This window comes from Eumetopias jubatus, unplaced genomic scaffold (assembly GCF_037043125.1).
Source record: "Eumetopias jubatus isolate StellerSeaLion01/CBP00866 unplaced genomic scaffold, mEumJub1_p1.0 scaffold_10, whole genome shotgun sequence".
NCBI lineage: Eukaryota > Metazoa > Chordata > Mammalia > Carnivora > Otariidae > Eumetopias > Eumetopias jubatus.
The window spans coordinates 46,954,463-46,973,375 of NW_028274816.1; the positions used below are offsets into that span (position 1 = coordinate 46,954,463).

At 38.3% G+C, this 18,913-nt stretch overlaps 1 protein-coding gene across 4 annotated transcripts in view; it reads left to right on the plus strand.

The window, feature by feature from the left end:
* LSM14A (LSM14A mRNA processing body assembly factor) overlaps nt 1-18,913 on the plus strand; it is a 61,523-nt gene that overhangs the window by 35,515 nt on the left and 7,095 nt on the right. For 2 of the 4 annotated variants that reach the window (XM_028123522.2, XM_028123523.2), the window contains exons 4-8: nt 5,190-5,312; nt 14,496-14,672; nt 14,957-15,022; nt 17,676-17,858; nt 17,958-18,129. In XM_028123522.2, coding sequence (XP_027979323.1) covers nt 5,190-5,312; nt 14,496-14,672; nt 14,957-15,022; nt 17,676-17,858; nt 17,958-18,129 — 721 coding nt within the window. The remainder of the gene's footprint in view (nt 1-5,189; nt 5,313-14,495; nt 14,673-14,956; nt 15,023-17,675; nt 17,859-17,957; nt 18,130-18,913) is intronic. The other 2 variants (XM_028123524.2, XM_088027564.1) reach the window with 1 other exon arrangement.

An 18,913-nucleotide genomic window follows, 5' to 3' on the forward strand; every position in this document is an offset into this window, starting at 1 on the left:
TAGACTAAAGATTGTTCAAGATCCACTTTGATAAAGTGTAAGGGAATTAAACATTCCAGTTAAAAGGCAGAGATCATCAAACTGAACTCAGAAAAATAACAAGACCTAACTATGTAATGTTTATAAGAAATACACTGAAAGAGGAGAAAATAAAAAACAGCATGGCATACCATACAAATACTAATAACAAGAAAACCATGTTAGACAAATTAACAGCAGACAAAGAAACTTAAAGATCAGGGGTACTACCAGAGATAAGAAGGATTCTTCCTAATGATACAGAGGACAGTTCATCAGGAAGCTTTAATAATTCTAGGTGGTAACTTTTATAAAATAGTGCACCCCAAAATTGTAGAATATAGATTCTTTTCATTTAAATATGGACCACTTAATGGGATAGATCAAATCCTAGGCCATAAAACAAGTTACATTAAATTTAGGACTGAAATCATACATGGTGTGTTCTCATAACCATAAGTTAAATAAGTATAACTTGAGGGGTGCCTGAGTGTCTCAGTCGTTAAGCGTCTGCCTTCAGCTCAGGTCAGGATCCCCAGGTCCTGGGATAGAGCCCTGCATTGGGCTCCCTGCTCCACTGAAAGCCTGCTTCTCCCTCTCCCACTCCCCCTGCTTATGTTCCTGCTCTAGCTATCTCTCTCTCTCTGTCAAAAATCTTAAAAAATAAATAAATATAACTTGAAAAATTCCAATAACTGGAAATTGAGCAAACTTATAAATCACTAATGAATCAAAGAAGAAAGCATAAGAGAAACTAGAAAATACTTTTTAGTGATCATAAAATGCAGCATATCAAAATTTATGAGTGGAGCTTAGAGGAAATTTTACACCTTTAAAAAATTTTATACTTTCAAATGCATATATTAGAAAATAAGGATGTTTTAGAATTAGTGCTCTAGACTGCCAGCTTAAGAAGCTAAGAAAAAAGGAAAGAAAATTAGCCCAAATGTAGTAGAAGGAGAAAAAATTAAAAGCATAAATCAATGAAATAGAAACAAGCCAAAATAACTTCATGTAATGAGCACTGGGTGTTATATGCAACTGACGAATCACTAAATTCTACCCCAGTAACTAGTAATATAGTATATGTTAACTAAATTGCATTTAAATAAAGAATTTTAAATAAATAAATAAATAAAAGAAAAGCCAAAATATACATAACATCAACAAAGCCAGGCCCTAGCAAGACTGATCAAGGAAAAAGAGAAGACCCAAATTACCAATATGAGGAATGAAAGAGTAGATATCATTATAGATCCTTAACAGATCTTATGGACGAGTTTAAATCAACAAATTTGACATCTTAGATAAAATAGACAGATTCCTTAAAAAAATACAACTTTCCTAAACCCAAACAGGAGCAGATAAAAACATGATATCCTGGCTAACTAAGATACCGAAATCTAATGAGGTCATTACAAGAAAAGAAAATTACAGCCCACCATCTCTGTGGACATGTATTTAAAAATCCTTAACAATATTAGCAGTGAAAGTCAGCAATTCATAAAAAGAATAGTATCTAATGACAAAGTAAAGTTATCGCAGAAATGCAAAGTTATTTTAACATTTGAAAATTATTAGTAATTTACCACATTAACAGAATAAAGGAGAAAAACTAGAATCCCAAGAGACACAGAACAGGCATTTGATAAAAATTCAGCACCTACTTATCAACAACTGAGGAATGGGAGGGAATTTCCTAAATTTGATCAGTGAAATGAAAAGTTTACATACATAAAGGCAAGAAAGAAAGATTATAATAAAGATTGAAAAGGAACTAAAAATGTCTCTATTTGAAGGTGTCATGATTGTGTACTAGAAAATGCAAAAGAATATTCAAACCATTAGAATGAATAAGTGAATTTAGCATGGTAAGGGAATACATGGTAAATATACAAAATGAACTATATTTTTTATTCTAGAACAGATGGGTTGGCAAACTGTGGTCTGTGGACTGAATCCAGCCAGCCTCCTGTTTTGATAAAGTTTTATTGGAATACATGCACACCCATTTATTATATGTTGTTTATGGCTGCTAAAAAACTATATAGGCAGATTTGAGTTGTTATAATGGAGACCATATGGCCTGAAAAGCCTAAATATTTATCATCTGGTCACTTATAGTTGAAGTTTATTGACATGTGATCTAGAACAGATTGTTGAGAAGTGAAATGTAAAATGCACCACAGCTTGCAGTTAGCACCAGTAACATCAGATACCCAGGAAATAATACAACAGAAGATATTTGAAAACATCTACAACAGTGGTTCTCAGTGGAGGAGGGTTAATTTCATCTTCCTCCTGCAGGGGCATTTGGTAACGTATGGAGACCTTTAGGTTCTCACAACTGGGGGATACTACTAGTATGTGGAGAGAGGCCAGGGATGCTACCTAACATCCTACGGTGCATAGGACAACTCCTCACAAAATGTCAGTAGTGCTGAAGCTGAGAAAACTGCTCTATAATGAAAACCACAAAATATTGCTGAGAGAAGTTAAAGTTCTAAATAAATGGAGAGTTGATCCAGGCTCGTGGGTTGGAAAACTCAGTATTATTTTTAAGGTGATATTTTTCCCAAAATTGATTTACAGAATAAACAGAATGCCAGTAGACATTTTAAAAATAGAAATTGACAGGGGGCGCCTGGGTGACTCAGTCGGTTGGGCATCTGACTCTGGATTTTGGCTCAGGTCATGATCTCAGGGCCATGAGATCAAGCCCTGTGTTGGGTTCTGCGCCGGACACACAGCCTGCTTGGGATTCTCTCTCCCTCTACCTCCCCACCCCCACTCCTGCTCTCTCTCAGAAAGAAAGAGAGAGAGAAATTGACATGCTGATTCTAATATTTAGTGGAAATACAAAACCTAGAATAGCCAAAACAGTCTTGAAGAAAGGGGGCATCTGGGTGGCTCAGAGAGTTAAGCGTCCAGTTCTTTTTTTTTCTTTTTAAAGATTTTATTTCTTTATTTGACAGAGACATAGAGAGAACACAAGTAGGCAGAGCGGCAGGCAGAGGGAGAGGGAGAGACAGGCTCTCTGCAGAGCAGGGAGCCCGACATGGGGCTCGATCCCAGGGATCATGGGATCGTGACCTGGGCCGAAGGCAGACACTTAACCAACTGAGCCACCCAGATGCCCCTAAGCATCCGATTCTTGATCTCAGCTCAGGTCTTAATCTCAGGGCCGTGAGTTCAAGCCCTGTGTTGGGCTCTACGCTGGGCATGGAACCTACTTAAAAAAAAAAAAAGTTTGAGGTTTGTATGTGGTTTCAAGATTTACTGTAAAGTTAGGGAAATCAGAACAGTGACTCAATGATACAAGGATAGACAAATATATCAGGAATAAAGAATAGAGAGTACAGAAATAGACCTACTTAAATACTCATTTAAAACAGATGCCAGTGCAGTTCAGTGGAGAGGGGCAAATCTCCTTAACCAATATGTATTTGGAAAAAATTAGCCTTGGCCCCTGCCTCACACCATATATGAAAAACAGTTTGAGGGGTGCTTGGGTGGCGCAGTCGGTTAATCGTCTTACTCTTGGCTTTGGCTCAGGTCATGATCCTCAGGTTCATGAGATTGAACCCGACTGCACATAGAGTGGAGTCTGCTTAAGATTCTCTCTCTCCCTCTTCCTCTGTCCCTCCCCTCTGCGCTCACGCTTGGTGTCAAATCTTTAAAAAAAAAATTTTTTTTTTTTTTTTTAGATAAACTAGTAGGCGAATTAGAGTAAGGAACTAGGTGTGGTACAACCAGGAACTCAGAGAAGAGATGGAGGAAACAAAGATACATAGAAGAGTTTGCTAACCAGAGGGCAAGCAGTGGGAGGTTGGAGGAGGTGAGGAAACCAGCATGCAGATAAGACTACATATGATCAGAGTGGCTTATGTCTTGGTCATTGCCTAGAAATACTAGGGATAATGGGATGGATTTAACTTCCCACAATCATTGAGAGCATTAGTCCCCACATTTCTGGTGATGTAGAAAGTTATGTTAGGCCTCTCCTGAACTGGCCAGGACTGTAGCCTGACTGGATTCTACCTCCAGGAGAGTCCCAGTGAATCTCATTATGAGATTCTGTGCTAGGTTCTGATGCCCTGTTTTAAAAGGGATATGAATAACTAGGATTTATTAAATTGGAGGGGACAGTGTTAAAGACTGGGACGTGGGAAGGTAAGTAGTGGTTGAAGGAACTGGAGTTGCTTAGCTGGGAAATCAGAAGATTCCTAGAAGCGTGATCATGATCTTCAAATATTTAAGAGCAGACTGGTGAAAATAAGGAAAGTGGTGAGAAAAGAAGTAGACAGATAGGGGAGGGCCTGATAAACTGAGGTAAGTAATCTGAACTTTTTATCTTAAGGGCAGTGGAAAGCCATAACAGGGTCCTTAGCACTGTGGTAATGTGGTTATATCTGTATTTCACAAGAGATCATTCTGAAAACCACCTTCAGATTGGATTTAGAGGTGGGGGAGGAAGGGCTACTGAGATAGTTCCTGCTGGAGAAAACCTACATAAATTAAATATTACGTCAGAAGAGAACACAGCATAAGAAAAGTGAATGATCCATAAGGACTATAGAAATTTAGAGGAGATTGACATAACCTCATATAGCAAAGAATTTGGGCCCTTTCTAGGGATTTGTTGTTCATATTACCAGAACTTTTTGTGGTTGCTTTAGGCAAAATGCAGTCCCATGGTACCATCCTGGAGGGAAGCATTAAAATGAACTGGAGTCCACTGGCTCCTTGGAAATGCTGGACAAGCTCTTCATAGACCTGTCTGCTAATTTGGCTGTTTGTGCAGATACTCGGTATTAAAATAATTACACCTTAATATTGGTGTAGAACGTACCATTTCTGCTACTTCTCTATCTGACGTCAGTCCTTCCTGTCCTATCTATGTGACTGCCTAGGACAGTGTTGCTGTTAAAAAATCGTTTGCATCCAAGGATGCTGGAGTGTATATTGGTTTGTTTTTTCCATATAGTGTAAAAGATTTCTCAAACTATTTTTGATGCACTTTGGTTAATTTCCAAGATTACTAATTTGCACACATGTTGCATGGGGGAGGGGTGGCAAGTTATCATCATTAAAATGGTATATTACTTTATATAATTGAAAGGTTTAAATTAAATATATATTTTTGTCATTTAAAAAAAAATCTCTTAAAGCTGGAAGCTCTTTGACATCCTTTGGAACAGAAACATCAAACAGTGGTACCCTATCCCAAAGTACTGCAGTTGGTTCTGCCTTTACACAGGATACAAGATCGCTAAAAACACAGTTATCTCAAGGTAAGCTGTTTTTTCTTTCATGTATTTCCATTCCTAACATCTTTAGTGGTTTTTGTCTTTCTCTTTGAATGTAAGGAGCTTTTGCAGCTTGCAAATCACATGTATACTTTCTATTTGGTCCTTTTAAGATTTTTCTCCTAAATCTTGGAGAGTTGCTGTTGTGATAAATATATTATTGAATGACATCCACTATTTAGACTCTTTGCAGTTCTGAGATCATAAAACTGGGAACCAGTGAACATTCTCTAAGTTTGAAACTTTCTTGCAAGGCAATTATATGACTTCTATATAATATTTAAATATATCAAATTAGTCCCAGACTCACCACGGAAAATGAATTATTCTTGATGAACTTGAAATAGCAGCTTAAAAGAACCAAACTATTCCTTACGCTGTTGGATCTTGCCTAGCATCCTCACAGGAGCTAGAGCAGTGGTTCTTAGTGTGGACCACCCACAACCAAATCATGTGGAGTGCTTCTTAAAAATGTAGATTCTGACAATTGCTATATCAGAATCCTTGGAGTTTGGCAATGTGCATCATAATTAGCTTCTTAAAGGATCCTGTTTAGGGCGCCTGGGTGGCTCAGTCGTTAAGCGTCTGCCTTCGGCTCAGGTCATGATCCCAAATATATCAGGAATAAAGGTCATGATCCCAAATATATCAGGAATAAAGAATAGAGAGTACAGAAATAGACCTACTTAAATACTCATTTAAAACAGATGCCAGTGCAGTTCAGTGGAGAGGGGTAAATCTCTCCACTGGGTAACTATTGAAAGGTATGAATTTAGTGCCATTGTATTGCCTGTAAGGTGACTGTTAACTGTATGTTGTCTGTGGGATCGAGCCCCGCATCGGGCTCCCTGCTCAGCGGGAAGCTTGCTTCTCCCTCCCTCAGTCCCCCTGCTTGTGTTCCTGCTCTCGCTGTCTCTGTCAAATAAATAAATAAAATCTTTAAAAAAAAAAAAAGATCCTGTTTAATTTTTTATTGTTATGTTAATCACCATATATTACATCATTAGTTTTTGATGTAGTGTTCCATGATTCATTGTTTGTTCGTAACACCCAGTGCTCCATGCAGAATGTGCCCTCTTTAATACCCATCACCACGCTAACCCATCCTCCCACCCCCACCTCCCATGTTCGGGGCATAGATATTTACAATTGTTAGATCTTCCTGTTGGATAGACCCTTTAAGTAGGATATAGTGTCCTTCCTCATCTCTTATTACAGTCTTTGTTTTAAAATCTAGTTTGTCTCATATAAGGATTGCCACCCCAGCTTTCTTTTGGTGTCCATTAGCATGGTAAATGGTTTTCCACCCCCTCACTTTCAATCTGGGGGTGTCTTTCGGTCTAAAATGAGTCTCTTGCAGACAGCATATTGATGGGTCTTGTTTTTTAATCCAATCTGATAGCCTGTGTCTTTTGATTGGGGCATTTAGTCCATTTACATTCAGGGTAACTATTGAAAGGTATGAATTTAGTGCCATTGTATTGCCTGTAAGGTGACTGTTAACTGTATGTTGTCTGTGTTCCTTTCTGATCTTTGCTGCTTTTAGGTTCTCTCTTTGCTTAGAGCACCCCTTTCAATATTTCTTGGAGGGCTGGTTTCGTGTTTGCAAATTCCTTTAGTTTTTGTTTGTTCTGGAAGCTTTTTATCTCTCCTTCTATTTTCAATGACAGCCTAGCTGGATATAGTATTCTTGGCTGCATATTTTTCTCGTTTAGTGCTCTGAAGATATCTTGCCAGTCCTTTCTGACCTGCCAGGTCTCTGTGGATAGGTCTGTTGCCAATCTAATGTTTCTACCATTGTAGGTTACATATCTCTTCTCCCGAGCTGCTTTCAGGATTTTCTCTTTGTCTCTGACACTCGTAAGTTTTACTATTAGATGTCGGCGTGTTGACCTATTATTATTGATTTTGAGAGGGGTTCTCTGTGCCTCCTGGATTTTGATGCCTGTTTCCTTCCTCACATTAGGGAAGTTCTCTGCTATTATTTGCTCCAATATACCTTCTGCCCCTCTCTCTCTCTCTCTTCTTCTGGGATCCCAATTATTCTAATGTTGTTTCGTCTTATCGTATCACTTATCTCTCGAATTCTGCCCTCGTGATCCTGTAGTTGTTTCTCTCTCTTTTTCTCAGCCTCTTTATTTTCCATCATTTGGTCTTCTATATCACTGATTCTCTCTTCTGCCTCATTTATCCTAGCAGTTAGTGCCCCCATTTTTGATTGCACCTCATCAATAGCCTTTTTGATTTCGACTTGGTTAGATTTTAGTTCTTTTATTTCTCCAGAAAGGGTTTCTCTAATAACTTCCACGCTTTTTTCAAGCCCAGCTAGTATCTTTAAAGTCATGATCCTGAACTCTAGGTCCAACATCGTACTAATGTCCGTATTGAGTAGGTCCCTGGCTGACGGTACTACCTCTTGTTCTTTTTGCTGAGGTGATTTTTTTCGTCTTGTCATTTTGTCCAGAGGAGAATAGATGAATGAGAGAACAAAATGCTAACAGGTTTACAACGTCCCCAGCAAATATACTGTATACAAATCAGAAAAGACCTCAAACCAGGGGAAAAGAAAGGGAAAGAAAGAAAAAAGAAAGAGAAAAAAGAAAAAAAAAAAGAAAAAGATAAAAACAAAAACAGAACAATACAAAAAAAGCAGACTATAATCAAATATGATCAGGCTAGTGCATAGATCAGTGCCACACACTAGATTTTGGGCGTATTTTGGTCTGTTAGAAAAAAGTGCCTCCTAAAATTTTAAAGGAAGAAAGACATATATGTACAAAATAAGGGTTGATACAATGAAGGGATGGAAGATGACTGTAAAGATGAAAATTATAAAAGATTTTATAAAAGGACTTGATAAGATAAGAAGTTGTTTGAAAAAAGATTTAAGAAAAATAAAAAGGAAAAAGGGAGAGAATGTGATCAGGCAGGAGATTAGAACAAAGCCATACACTAGTGATTTAGGGTATATTTTGATCTGTTAGAAGAAACTGTATCTCAAAATTTTAAAGAGAGAACAACTTATATATATATGCCAAAAATAAGGGTAACTACTATGAAGGGATAAAATATGACTCTAAAAATGAAAAATAAAAAATGTTTTTTTAAAAAAAAAGGGATTGATGAGATGTTGGTTGAAAAAGGGAAAAAGAAAAATAAAAAAAAACAGTTAACAAAAATTAACTTTGATGAACTAATGAATCATGGTAAAAAAAAAGCCATGAATTCTATGTGCAGTATTCCCCTAGCGCTGGAGTTCTCCCGTTCTCCTTGATCGGTAAACTTGGTCTTGGCTTGCTGGCTGTTGTGCTGATCTTCTGGGGGAGGGGCCTGTTGCTGTGGTTTCCAAATGTCTTTGCTGGAGGCTGAATTGCCCCGCCCTTGTCGTCGGGTTTGCTCTCAGGAGCTTTTGTTCCCTGCAAGCTCTCAGTACAGCTTTGAAGGACCAGGGCAAAAATGGTGGCCTCCCAGTCTCCACCCGGAGGAGCCGAGAACTCGGGGCCCCGCTCCTCAGTGTGCCCCCAGAGAAAAGCAGTCACTCCCGTCTCCCTGGTCTCGGGCCGCACTCCGTGCTCACCGGCCTGTGACCGAGCGTTGCTATCTCTGGCACCCGACCCCGTGTGGAGTCTCCAAACCCAGCAGATCCCTGCGGTGCGTTCCCGCGCCGCTCCTCCCCGGGGAGGGAGGGGAGTCTCCCCGGCTCTGCCGCTTGTTGGGTCCCTGCTGGAGGAGCAGTGGCCTGACTGGGCCGCGGATCACAGTTTATGGCAACCCCGAGCTGAGAGCCCGTGCCTCGGCTCCGTCTCTGCAGCCGGCTTCCCCGCTCCGATACCTGGGAGCTCTGCCGCACTCAGGCACCCCCGGTCTTTCTGTGACCCCAAGGGTCCTGAGTCCACACTGTCCCGGGAGGATTTTAGCCACTGCAGCGACGTCCCTCAGCCGAGCCACCTTCTAAAAGGTCCAATTTTGTGCTCCATGGCTCTATCACTTGCCAGAAGCGGCCGGCGGAGGCCCCTCCCCCGCCGTCTATCCTCCCGAATATCGCCTCGGATTCACTTCTCCAAACGTCCTACCTTCCAGTAAGTGGTCGCTTCTCTGTTCAGAGAGTTGTTGCTACTCTCCTCTTCGATCTCCTGTTGAGTTCGTAGGTGTTCAGAATGGTTTGATCCCTATTCAGCTGAATTCCTGACCAGACGAAATCTAGGTCTCCTACTCCTCCCTTAATTTTTTTTTTTAAGATTTCATTTATTTATTTATTTATTTATTGACAGAGGGAGAGAAAGCACAAGTAGGCAGAGAGGCAGGCAGAGGGAGAGGGAGAAGCAGGCTCTCCACTGAGCAGGGAGCCCGATGTGGGGCTCAATCCCAGGACTTTGGGATCATGACCTGAGCCAAGGCAGCCGCTTAATCGACTGAGCCACCCAGGCGCCCCTGTTTAATTTTTTTAAATCTATTTTTCTTTTTTTTTTTTTTAAAGATTTTATTTATTTATTCATGAGAGAGAGAGAGAGAAGCAGAGGGAGAAGCAGGCTCCCAAGGAGCAGGGAGCCCGATGTGGGACTCGATCCCAGGAACCTGGGATCATGACCTGAGCCGAAGGCAGACGCTCAACCATCTGAGCCACCCAGGTGCCCTTTAAATCTATTTTTCTACCAGCCAGTTTTGTAATCTTCGGTGGTCCCAAGAGTCTATATTTTTTTACCTGCAGCTGAAGTGGTTGTGTGTTTTTGTTTGTTTTTAATTCATTTGAGACACAGAGATAGAGAGCAGAGAGCATGAGCAGGGGAAGAGGCAGAGGGAGAGGGAGAAGCAGGCTCCCCGCTGAGCCAGGAGCCCGACGTGGGGCTCAATCCCAGGACCCTGGGATCATGACCCGAGCCGAAGGCAGACGCTCAACCAACTGAGCCACCCAGGCGCCTCTGAAGTGGTTGTTTTTGGCTCGTTACTTTATATGGATGTTCACTTTTAAATAAAACAATGTAGTCATTTCAGAAGGATGCTATAATCATCACAGGATAATATTGTTTAAAGCTGTTGAGGGTAAAACCAAGCTAATACTAAACATAATCCTATGTATCTCACTTTAGATGTTTTGAAATAATTACTGTCATACTGATTTAAAATAACTTAGTTTTTAATTTTTTAACATTCTAAAGATGTGTTGTAGATGAATTAGAAAATACAGTAAGTATAAGGAAGAAAATAAAAATAAAAACACCCATAGTCCCACTATCCAGAAATAACAAATAATTACTTTTTGTTGTATACACGTCAGACTTTTTTCTAGGTTAATAGAAGTGTATATTTCTCTATAGCTCTTTTGGGTCTTTTTTCTTTTAAGAATTCTTTCTTACCCTGCAGGGAGCCTGCCTCTCCCTCTGCCTGCCGCTCCCCCTGCTTGTGCTTTCTCTCTCTGTCAAATAAATAAATAAATTCTTAAAAAAAAAAAAATCTTTCTTAAAATTCTTCAGTAAAATTCTTCATCTTTTTAAGCATTAGTTTTCTAAACTATAAAATGGGACTTTAGGGGTACCTGGCTGGCTCATCTGGTGGAGCACATGACTTGATTTTGGGGTTGTGGATTTGGGGTTGTGGATCTCTATAACCCCATGTTGGGTTATAGAGATTACTTAAAAATAAAATCTTTATAGGGGCGCCTGGATGGCTCAGTCATTAAGTGTTTGCCTTCGGCTCTCGTCACAATCCCAGGGTTCTGGGATTGAGCCCCACATCGGGCTCCCAGCTCAGCAGGAAGCCTGCTTTTCCCTCTCCCCTTCCCCCTGCCTGTGTTCCCTCTCTCTCGCTGTGTCTCTGTCAAATAAATAAAATCTTAAATAAAATAAAATCTTCGTAAAAAATAAAATAAAGGGGCACCTGAGTGGCTCAGTTGGTTGAGTGGCCAACTCTCAGTTTTGGCTCAGGTCCTGATCTCATGGTCGTGGGATCGAGCCCCATAGTGGGCTCCGTGCTGAGTGTGGAATCTGCTTCACATTCTCTCACCCTCTCCCCATCCCCTGCCCCACTCACGTTCACATTCTCTCTAAAGTAAATAAAACCTTAAAAAATAAGAATAGAATAAAATGGGGCTCTATGGGTAAGTAACTTATTGTGAGAATTACATTTTTTAAAATGTATGCAGTGTCCTTAGCATACTGCAGATGTTATTTTAATCAGTAGTGAACATTAACCTTAATATTGAAGCACTTATTAAAATCATAAGTAAGGATGCCTGTTATCTTTACTACTCAGCATAGTTCTGGAATTTTTAGCTAAATCGGGAACACATGAAAAGAAATAAGCATAAATATTGGAATTGGTATTATTTGCCAGTGCAATTGAGAATTGCCAGTGAATTGAGAATTCACTGAAAAACCTAGAACTAAAGGACTGAAATGAGAGTTATTTAAATTCACACATATAAAAAGCAATAGTTGTTCTAAAACCTAACCCACTGATTATGTAATGGAGATAAAAGATGTCATAATAAAAAATAGTAATTAAATATAAAATACATAACAAATATGGTAAACTTCTGTAGAAAATACAAAATGTGGTAGAGGAACATAAAAGAAGTCAGAGGTAATCAGAGAAATAGATCTTATTCCTAGATTTAAAGATTTAGTATTAGGAAGATCTTGTGTCTCATATTAATTAAATTTACTCTACTTTTAATCCACATGGAATAGTAGGAGAACTTAATTAAAAAGATACACAGACCTGAAAATAAACATGGAAGTATAGTTAGACATATTTTTCAAATAAAAGTAATGACATAGGGCTTACCTACTTGATAATAAAGTACACATAAAGTAAAGCAGTGCAGGAATAAAAGTCAGAAATAGTTCCAAATATAAATAAGTGATTAATACATGATAAAGATGTTCTTAAATTAGTAGAGGAAGGCTGGCTATCCAATAAGTGATATCAGGACAGACAACTGCCTGATCATTTGGGAAAAATAGATCTAGATTCCTTCCCTCATACTTTGGACTAGAATTTTAAATAGATTAAAATATTTAAAAATTTTTCAAGTACATATTATAAGAAAGAGGTATATTTATATAAAGCAGTAATGGAGAAAGTCTGGGACTCTGCATTTAAGTTTCATCAATGAAAACAACTTAACAAAATTAAAATACCTAGAGTTTTCTTCGAAATGGTAAGAATGTGCAGATAAGTCAGGGGGTTGTGTTTTTATTATGTCGAAACCAGCTTCTGGGTTTATTCCTAATGGTATGTCTAGCATTACCTGTATTTCCCTGTGGATAACACAGCTGCCAATAAGACTAGGAGACTTCAGTCACAAAGGTTTTGAAAGTACACAGCAGGGGACACCTGGGTGGCTCAGTTGGTTAAATGTCTGCCTTTGGCTCAGGTCGTGACCCCAGGGTCCTGGGATCGAGTCCACATCAGGCTCCTTGCTCAGCAGGGAGCCTGCTTCTCCCTCTCCTTGCCGCTACCCCTGCTTGTGTGCGCACTTTCTCTCTCCTCTGATAAATAAAATCTTAAAAAAAAGAAAGAAAGTACACATCAGATGAATCCTTGCTGTGATCGCCCCATCACTTGTGGTTCTACAACACTTGTGGGTCACAGGATTCTTTTCTCAAAAGCCTCAATGAGACAAATTTTAGAAATTTATAAGATCGGAACGCCTGGGTGGCTCAGTCGGTTAAGTGTCTGCCTTTGACTCAGGTCATGACCCCAGGGTCCTGGGATCAAGCCTCCTTTCGGGCTCCCTGCTCAGCGGGGAGTCTGCTTGCCCCTCTCCCTCTGCCCCTCCCTTCTGCTCGTGCTCTCCCTGATAAATAAAATCTTTTTTTAAAAAAAGAAAGAAAAAGAAATTTATAAGATCATTTAATGTAATATTATAAAATTGAACAATAGGCTTTTCAAAAAACTTAGCACTTGTTCTATAAGTAAATCCCTGTACAAGGTGATAAATGATCACAAAATGATTTCTCATAGGCCAGAACTTCTACAAACCACCATGATTCCCATTATAATCACGGAACATTGCACTGTTTCTCTTAATGGTAGAGTAAACTTTGGCATTAATGGCTGGAAATGGTGATATACATTTTTATTACGTACTTTAGATAACTATAAACATGGGAAAATTACTAATAGATGGTCCCTGAAGCATCTGGTGCCTAATAACCAATGCATTGTCAGCACTCAACCAGTTCACCAGTGGTCGGAGCCTATGCAGCTATGCACTGGTGGGGAGTAACATTGCAGCATACTTGGAATTTTTTTTACTTGAAATGAGCATAATTTTCTTAAGCAAAACATATCCCGTGCAATATCATGAGATATGAGAGCACCTTGAGAAGAGATTTACCGCATACGTAGAGACAGAACATGATGGGAGCATCCAGTGTTCTATTATTCTGTCCTTACTGTGACCAGGCTCTGAACTCATATAAAAGGAAAAATGGAATTTGTAAGTGCACAACTCATATTAAGCAAAAGCTTCCAAAAGATCTTTCAAATGGCCAGAAATGAATATGGGGCTACTCTGTTATTATCTGAAGGGTGTATTTGTTGCTAGCCTTTGAGTATTGACATAAAATTTCCCAAGCCCCTAGGATATTGAAGGACTTCACCTGTCTAACTTTCTAGTTCTTTACTTCCTTTATAATGGAAATGTATGGAGATAATACCTATAAATATAAAAAGTACTACTTTGGACATATCTTCAGAAAGTACTAAAAATTTTAGGTTACAGCCTCTGGAAATAATGTCTAAAGTGTCAATATAATCTTGTGGTTGTCATTATTGGGGAAAGCCTGCATCCTACCTGCATACAACATGATCTTTGATAATATTCCTGGGAAGTCTTGCCCAGGCAGCAATTTTTTAAAAACTTACTTAAATCTTATTCCACCAGGTAGAAATACAGAAAAAGTTCCGTTGGTTGGTTGGTTGGTTCGTTGGTTGGTTGTTGGGGGTTTTGGGGGTTTTTTCAGTGTTTCTTTCCTAGCCTAGTGACTCAGCACACTAAAGATAACCAGTTTTAAACTCTGGTCTAATAAGTAGATGAATTCAGATTTGTGCTAAGGATTTAAATTGGTAGAAATAAAACCATAGACCTTTTTTTTGAGGGTCTAGATTATTTTGAAATCCCCAGAGGATAGGGTAGTTTCTTATCTTTTGGTTACGTTTTAGGTCGTTCAAGCCCTCAGTTAGACCCTTTGAGAAAAAGCCCAACCATGGAACAAGCAGTACAGACCGCCTCGGCCCACTTACCTGCTCCAGCACCTGTTGGGAGAAGGAGCCCTGTATCAACCAGGCCTTTACCATCTACCAGCCAAAAAGCAATAGAGAATCAAGAGCACAGGCGAGGTAGAACTTTAGCTATTTACTATTCGTTAATTGACTGATCAACATTTTCCATTCACCTTATTTTTTATTAAAAAGATTTACTGTATATGAATGATCCTAGAAGGTTTAAACTGAACTTGATAGAATGTTCAGTCTTTCAAACTTGACTCAAAAGTAGTGATGGTGGTGGGGGTATAGATTTTTTGCTTTTGTTTTGGGTTCCTTTGTTTTTCCCATTTTAAACTTTACAGAAGTTTTTGATTTTGTGTCCTGAGCTCATTCCTGATTTTGTATATCTTTTATAGCTGAAGTACACAAAGTTTCAAGACCAGAAAATGAGCAACTCAGAAATGATAGCAAGAGACAAATAGGTAAGTTACTTGAATCTGAAAGCTATATTCTGGGCTTCTCAATTAAAAAGAACATTTGATGCATAATTACTATTAAAAAATGAAAGCCTGCAGGGCACCTGGGTGACTTAGTGGGTTGAGCATCCAACTCTTGATTTTGGCTCAGGTCATGATCTTGTGGGTTGTGGGATCAAGCCCCATGTTGGGCTCTGCGCTCGGCAGGGAGTCTGCTTAAGATTCTCTCTCTCTCAAATAAATAAATCTTTAAAAAAAAAAAATGAAAGCCTGGGGTTGGTGACTATAAAGGACTAGCACTGGGGAGTTCATTGTGGTAACAGAACATTTCTTTGTCTTGATTATGGTAGTAGTTGTACAGATGTATACATATAGCAAAATGTTATAGAACTATATCTAAAGATACACTAGAAAATAAGTACCTGCAAAAACTGTTGAAATCTGAGTGAGGCTTATAGTGTAATTATATTGTGCCAGTTTTAATTTCCTGGTTTTGGTAATGTACAGTAGTTAAAATAAGATACTACCATTAGAGGGGAAGCTAGATAATGGGCATATAGGACCACTCTGTACTACTTTTTTTTTTTTTTTCAATTTTTTTGTGTCTAAATGTTTTAAAATAAAAGTTTTTTTTAAAAAATCACTATTATATTTCTGGAATAAACTCCACTCGATGGGAGGCAGTTGTCTTTCAGTATATTGAATTTATCTGCCATTAAGATTTGTACACTTATATTTACATTGTTGTATGGTTTCCTCTTTAGTACTGTCTTTTGTATTTTTTTACGTTTTTATGTCAGTTTCTGGTTAACATTATAAAATTTTTATTGTTTTCTGAGCTTTTAAGAGTGGATTTATCTGTACCTCGAAGGTTTGAGGTTTTCTCATTATAATTATTTAAGCCCTGAGTTTTTTTTCCTTTAAGTAATTGTTCAAGAACTTTAATTTTCTTTCATTGTTATTGAATTAATAAGACTGTACCTTTGTGTTTTGTAATCTATAACGTTTATCCCCAGATTCATTTATTTTATCAATACTTTCAAATATATTACCAGAGAATAAATTTATGATTTTAAATGTCCAAATTAAAAAATAAAGGCAAGGTGTAATCACCTTATTTAGATAATAGAAAATGATCTTTCACTTAATTTCAGAAAATGTATACTGAATTTCTCCTGTACATTGCTGTATGTGCTGTGTGCGGTGGGATTCAGGGGTTTTGATTTGATTTGCTATGTTTCACTTTTTTTTATTTTGGAAAAGAGAACTTCTCTCTCAGAACAAGGTAATTGCCATACTACCATCATTTAAAAATCACATAAAGTAATAAATAAAAGTACCTTTCAGTGTGCTTCAAAATTCATACCCCAAAGGTTCATTAACAGACCAGTGACTATTCTTTCAGACATTTTTTCTTAATGATTTTATAAACATTGACTATACTTAAACTTTTTTTGTTTTTTTTAAGACGGAAAGATTGTGCTATATTTACTTCCTGGCTTGTGGCCAAGGTGTTTTTAATAGTGAAGTTGAATGTTTTAAACATCCTGCTTATCTAGATTTAAGTGTCTGGATATGCTGCTGTAGGTTTTTGTGGTTTGTTTTTTCAGACGTGGGCAATTTGCAGAACTTCAGCCAACACTGAACATAACCTGTCTGTTTCTGTGCAGTCACTTTCTGATCTTTGTCACTATGTATTAAACATTTCACATAATTATCATTGAATTCATACTCCTTTGTGCTCTGTTTCTTTTAACTCACATGAACTACTGTTCCATATTCCTCTTATTTTTTTCTTAACTCTTCCTCTTATGTTGGATATTTGGGTTCTCAAGTTTTTACTGTAATCTATGTTATTTTGCTATTGCTTTATCATACTTCATAAATCCTTTTAGCACAGTAGAGGAAGTAGATACAGGAAGATTTGAATAATATGAAGCCATTTAGAGGGAGACAAGAAAGGTGAAAGAAAGTGGTTGGAGTAGTTGAGACGTGGTGGTGCTTTTTGTTATCTGTGATATTTGTGCTTATTAACGTTCATTTATTTTCTTATTATAAATCTTGGTTCCTGTGATACTTTCATAGAAGACTTCCTAAATTTTGAGAACCCACTACATGTTTGGCACTTTGTAGGAATTAGAACTATAAGCAGAGCAGAGCCCCTCCCTCAAGGAGTATGCCAGTAATTTACTATAGAAGTCTTCAAACAGTTTGGTTGTGCACTCTGTGAGAAACATGTATGAGTTTGGACCCCATAAGTATAAATTTCATGTGTGCTGTTCTCAGTTCACTATGTGTTAGGTTAGTGAAATCTCATTTCTTTTTTAATTTTTTTTAAGGATTTGTTTATTTTAGAGAGAAAGAGTGTGTGTGTGTGTGTGTGTGTGTGTAGGGAGGGACAGGGAGAAGATCTTAAAGCAGGCTCTCACAACCCATGAGATCATGACCTGAGCCAAAACCGGGAGAAGATCTTAAAGCAGACTCTCACAACCCATGAGATCATGACCTGAGCCAAAACCAAGAGTCAAGCACTTAATCGACTGAGCCTCCCAGGCATCCCAATTTATTTTTATAAAAACTACAAATATAGTAATGTGTATAAAAGACCATAGTAGTAGCTTCTGTCTTAAACCAGCTTATTCTTCCTTTATTGACATAGTTCCAGGTGCTCCTTCAGCTCCAAGGAGAGGGCGTGGGGGTCATCGAGGTGGCAGGGGACGATTTGGTATTCGACGAGATGGTCCAATGAAATTTGAGAAAGACTTTGACTTTGAAAGTGCAAATGCACAATTTAACAAGGAGGAAATAGACAGAGAATTTCATAATAAACTTAAATTGAAAGGTGAGTTTATTTTTCTATTCAGAAAATGTTATTTGGCTTGTGAATTGTGGATGTTTAATAAAAATCTTGACTTTCTGGTATGTGCTTGTTTTTCATTAGAGGATAAACTTGAGAAACAGGAGAAGCCTGTAAATGGTGAAGATAAAGGAGACTCAGGAGTTGATACCCAAAACAGTGAAGGAAATGCAGATGAAGAAGATCCACTTGGCCCTAATTGCTATTATGACAAAACCAAATCCTTCTTTGATAATATTTCTTGTGATGATAATAGGTACAGTCTTTTAAGCTTCTCTTATGCTGTTGGGAGGTTGAAGTATGAAATGATTTCCTATAAATTGACAAAGTTTAATGAATACTTAAAAATATCTAAGGACTACAATTTTTTAATGTGTTATTTTGCTAAAAGAAAATAATCCGTACTAAAATTTTCAGTAACATTACTCCTTATGAAGAAGAAATAACCATATACTTTTGTTTAGGGATGCATTGACATTTGGAAATTATTAATTAAAACAAAAGCATTCATCTAATATCTAAGTAAGACCTTTTACTTTACTCCTCTACAGTGTAGTTCAAATGAAGTCATGGCCAAAAAATGCTAATGTTACTTTGAAGTTTGCTGATATAGTAAAACTTCACCATATCGCAGCAAATGTGGATCCAGAAAATTGTCAGGTTAATTAAAGGATCCAGCATAACAGGAGTTCTAGAGTTTCTGCTATCCATTCCAAATTTTCCTTCTCCTCTCTGTAGTTTGGTGCCACCTGGTGGCAGTTATCTACTTCGGCGTAAATATGGAGGGGGAATGATCTGATCTGTGTCCTGCTGTAGGACTGGGCTGTGGGACAACAGCAGTAGCAATTTAAACACTTGCTTCTGACATCAGGTCCAGGGATTGGGCTAGGAGCATACTAGGACCTTACTTTCCTAGCATACTAGGACTTACTTTCCTTCTCCCAGCTTCCTGAGACAGAGTTCCCTTTCCTGGCTTTGCGCTCTCTCACATTGGGGCTGAGGGGAGAAGTAGTCAATTGCCAATCCTACTATATTTGAAT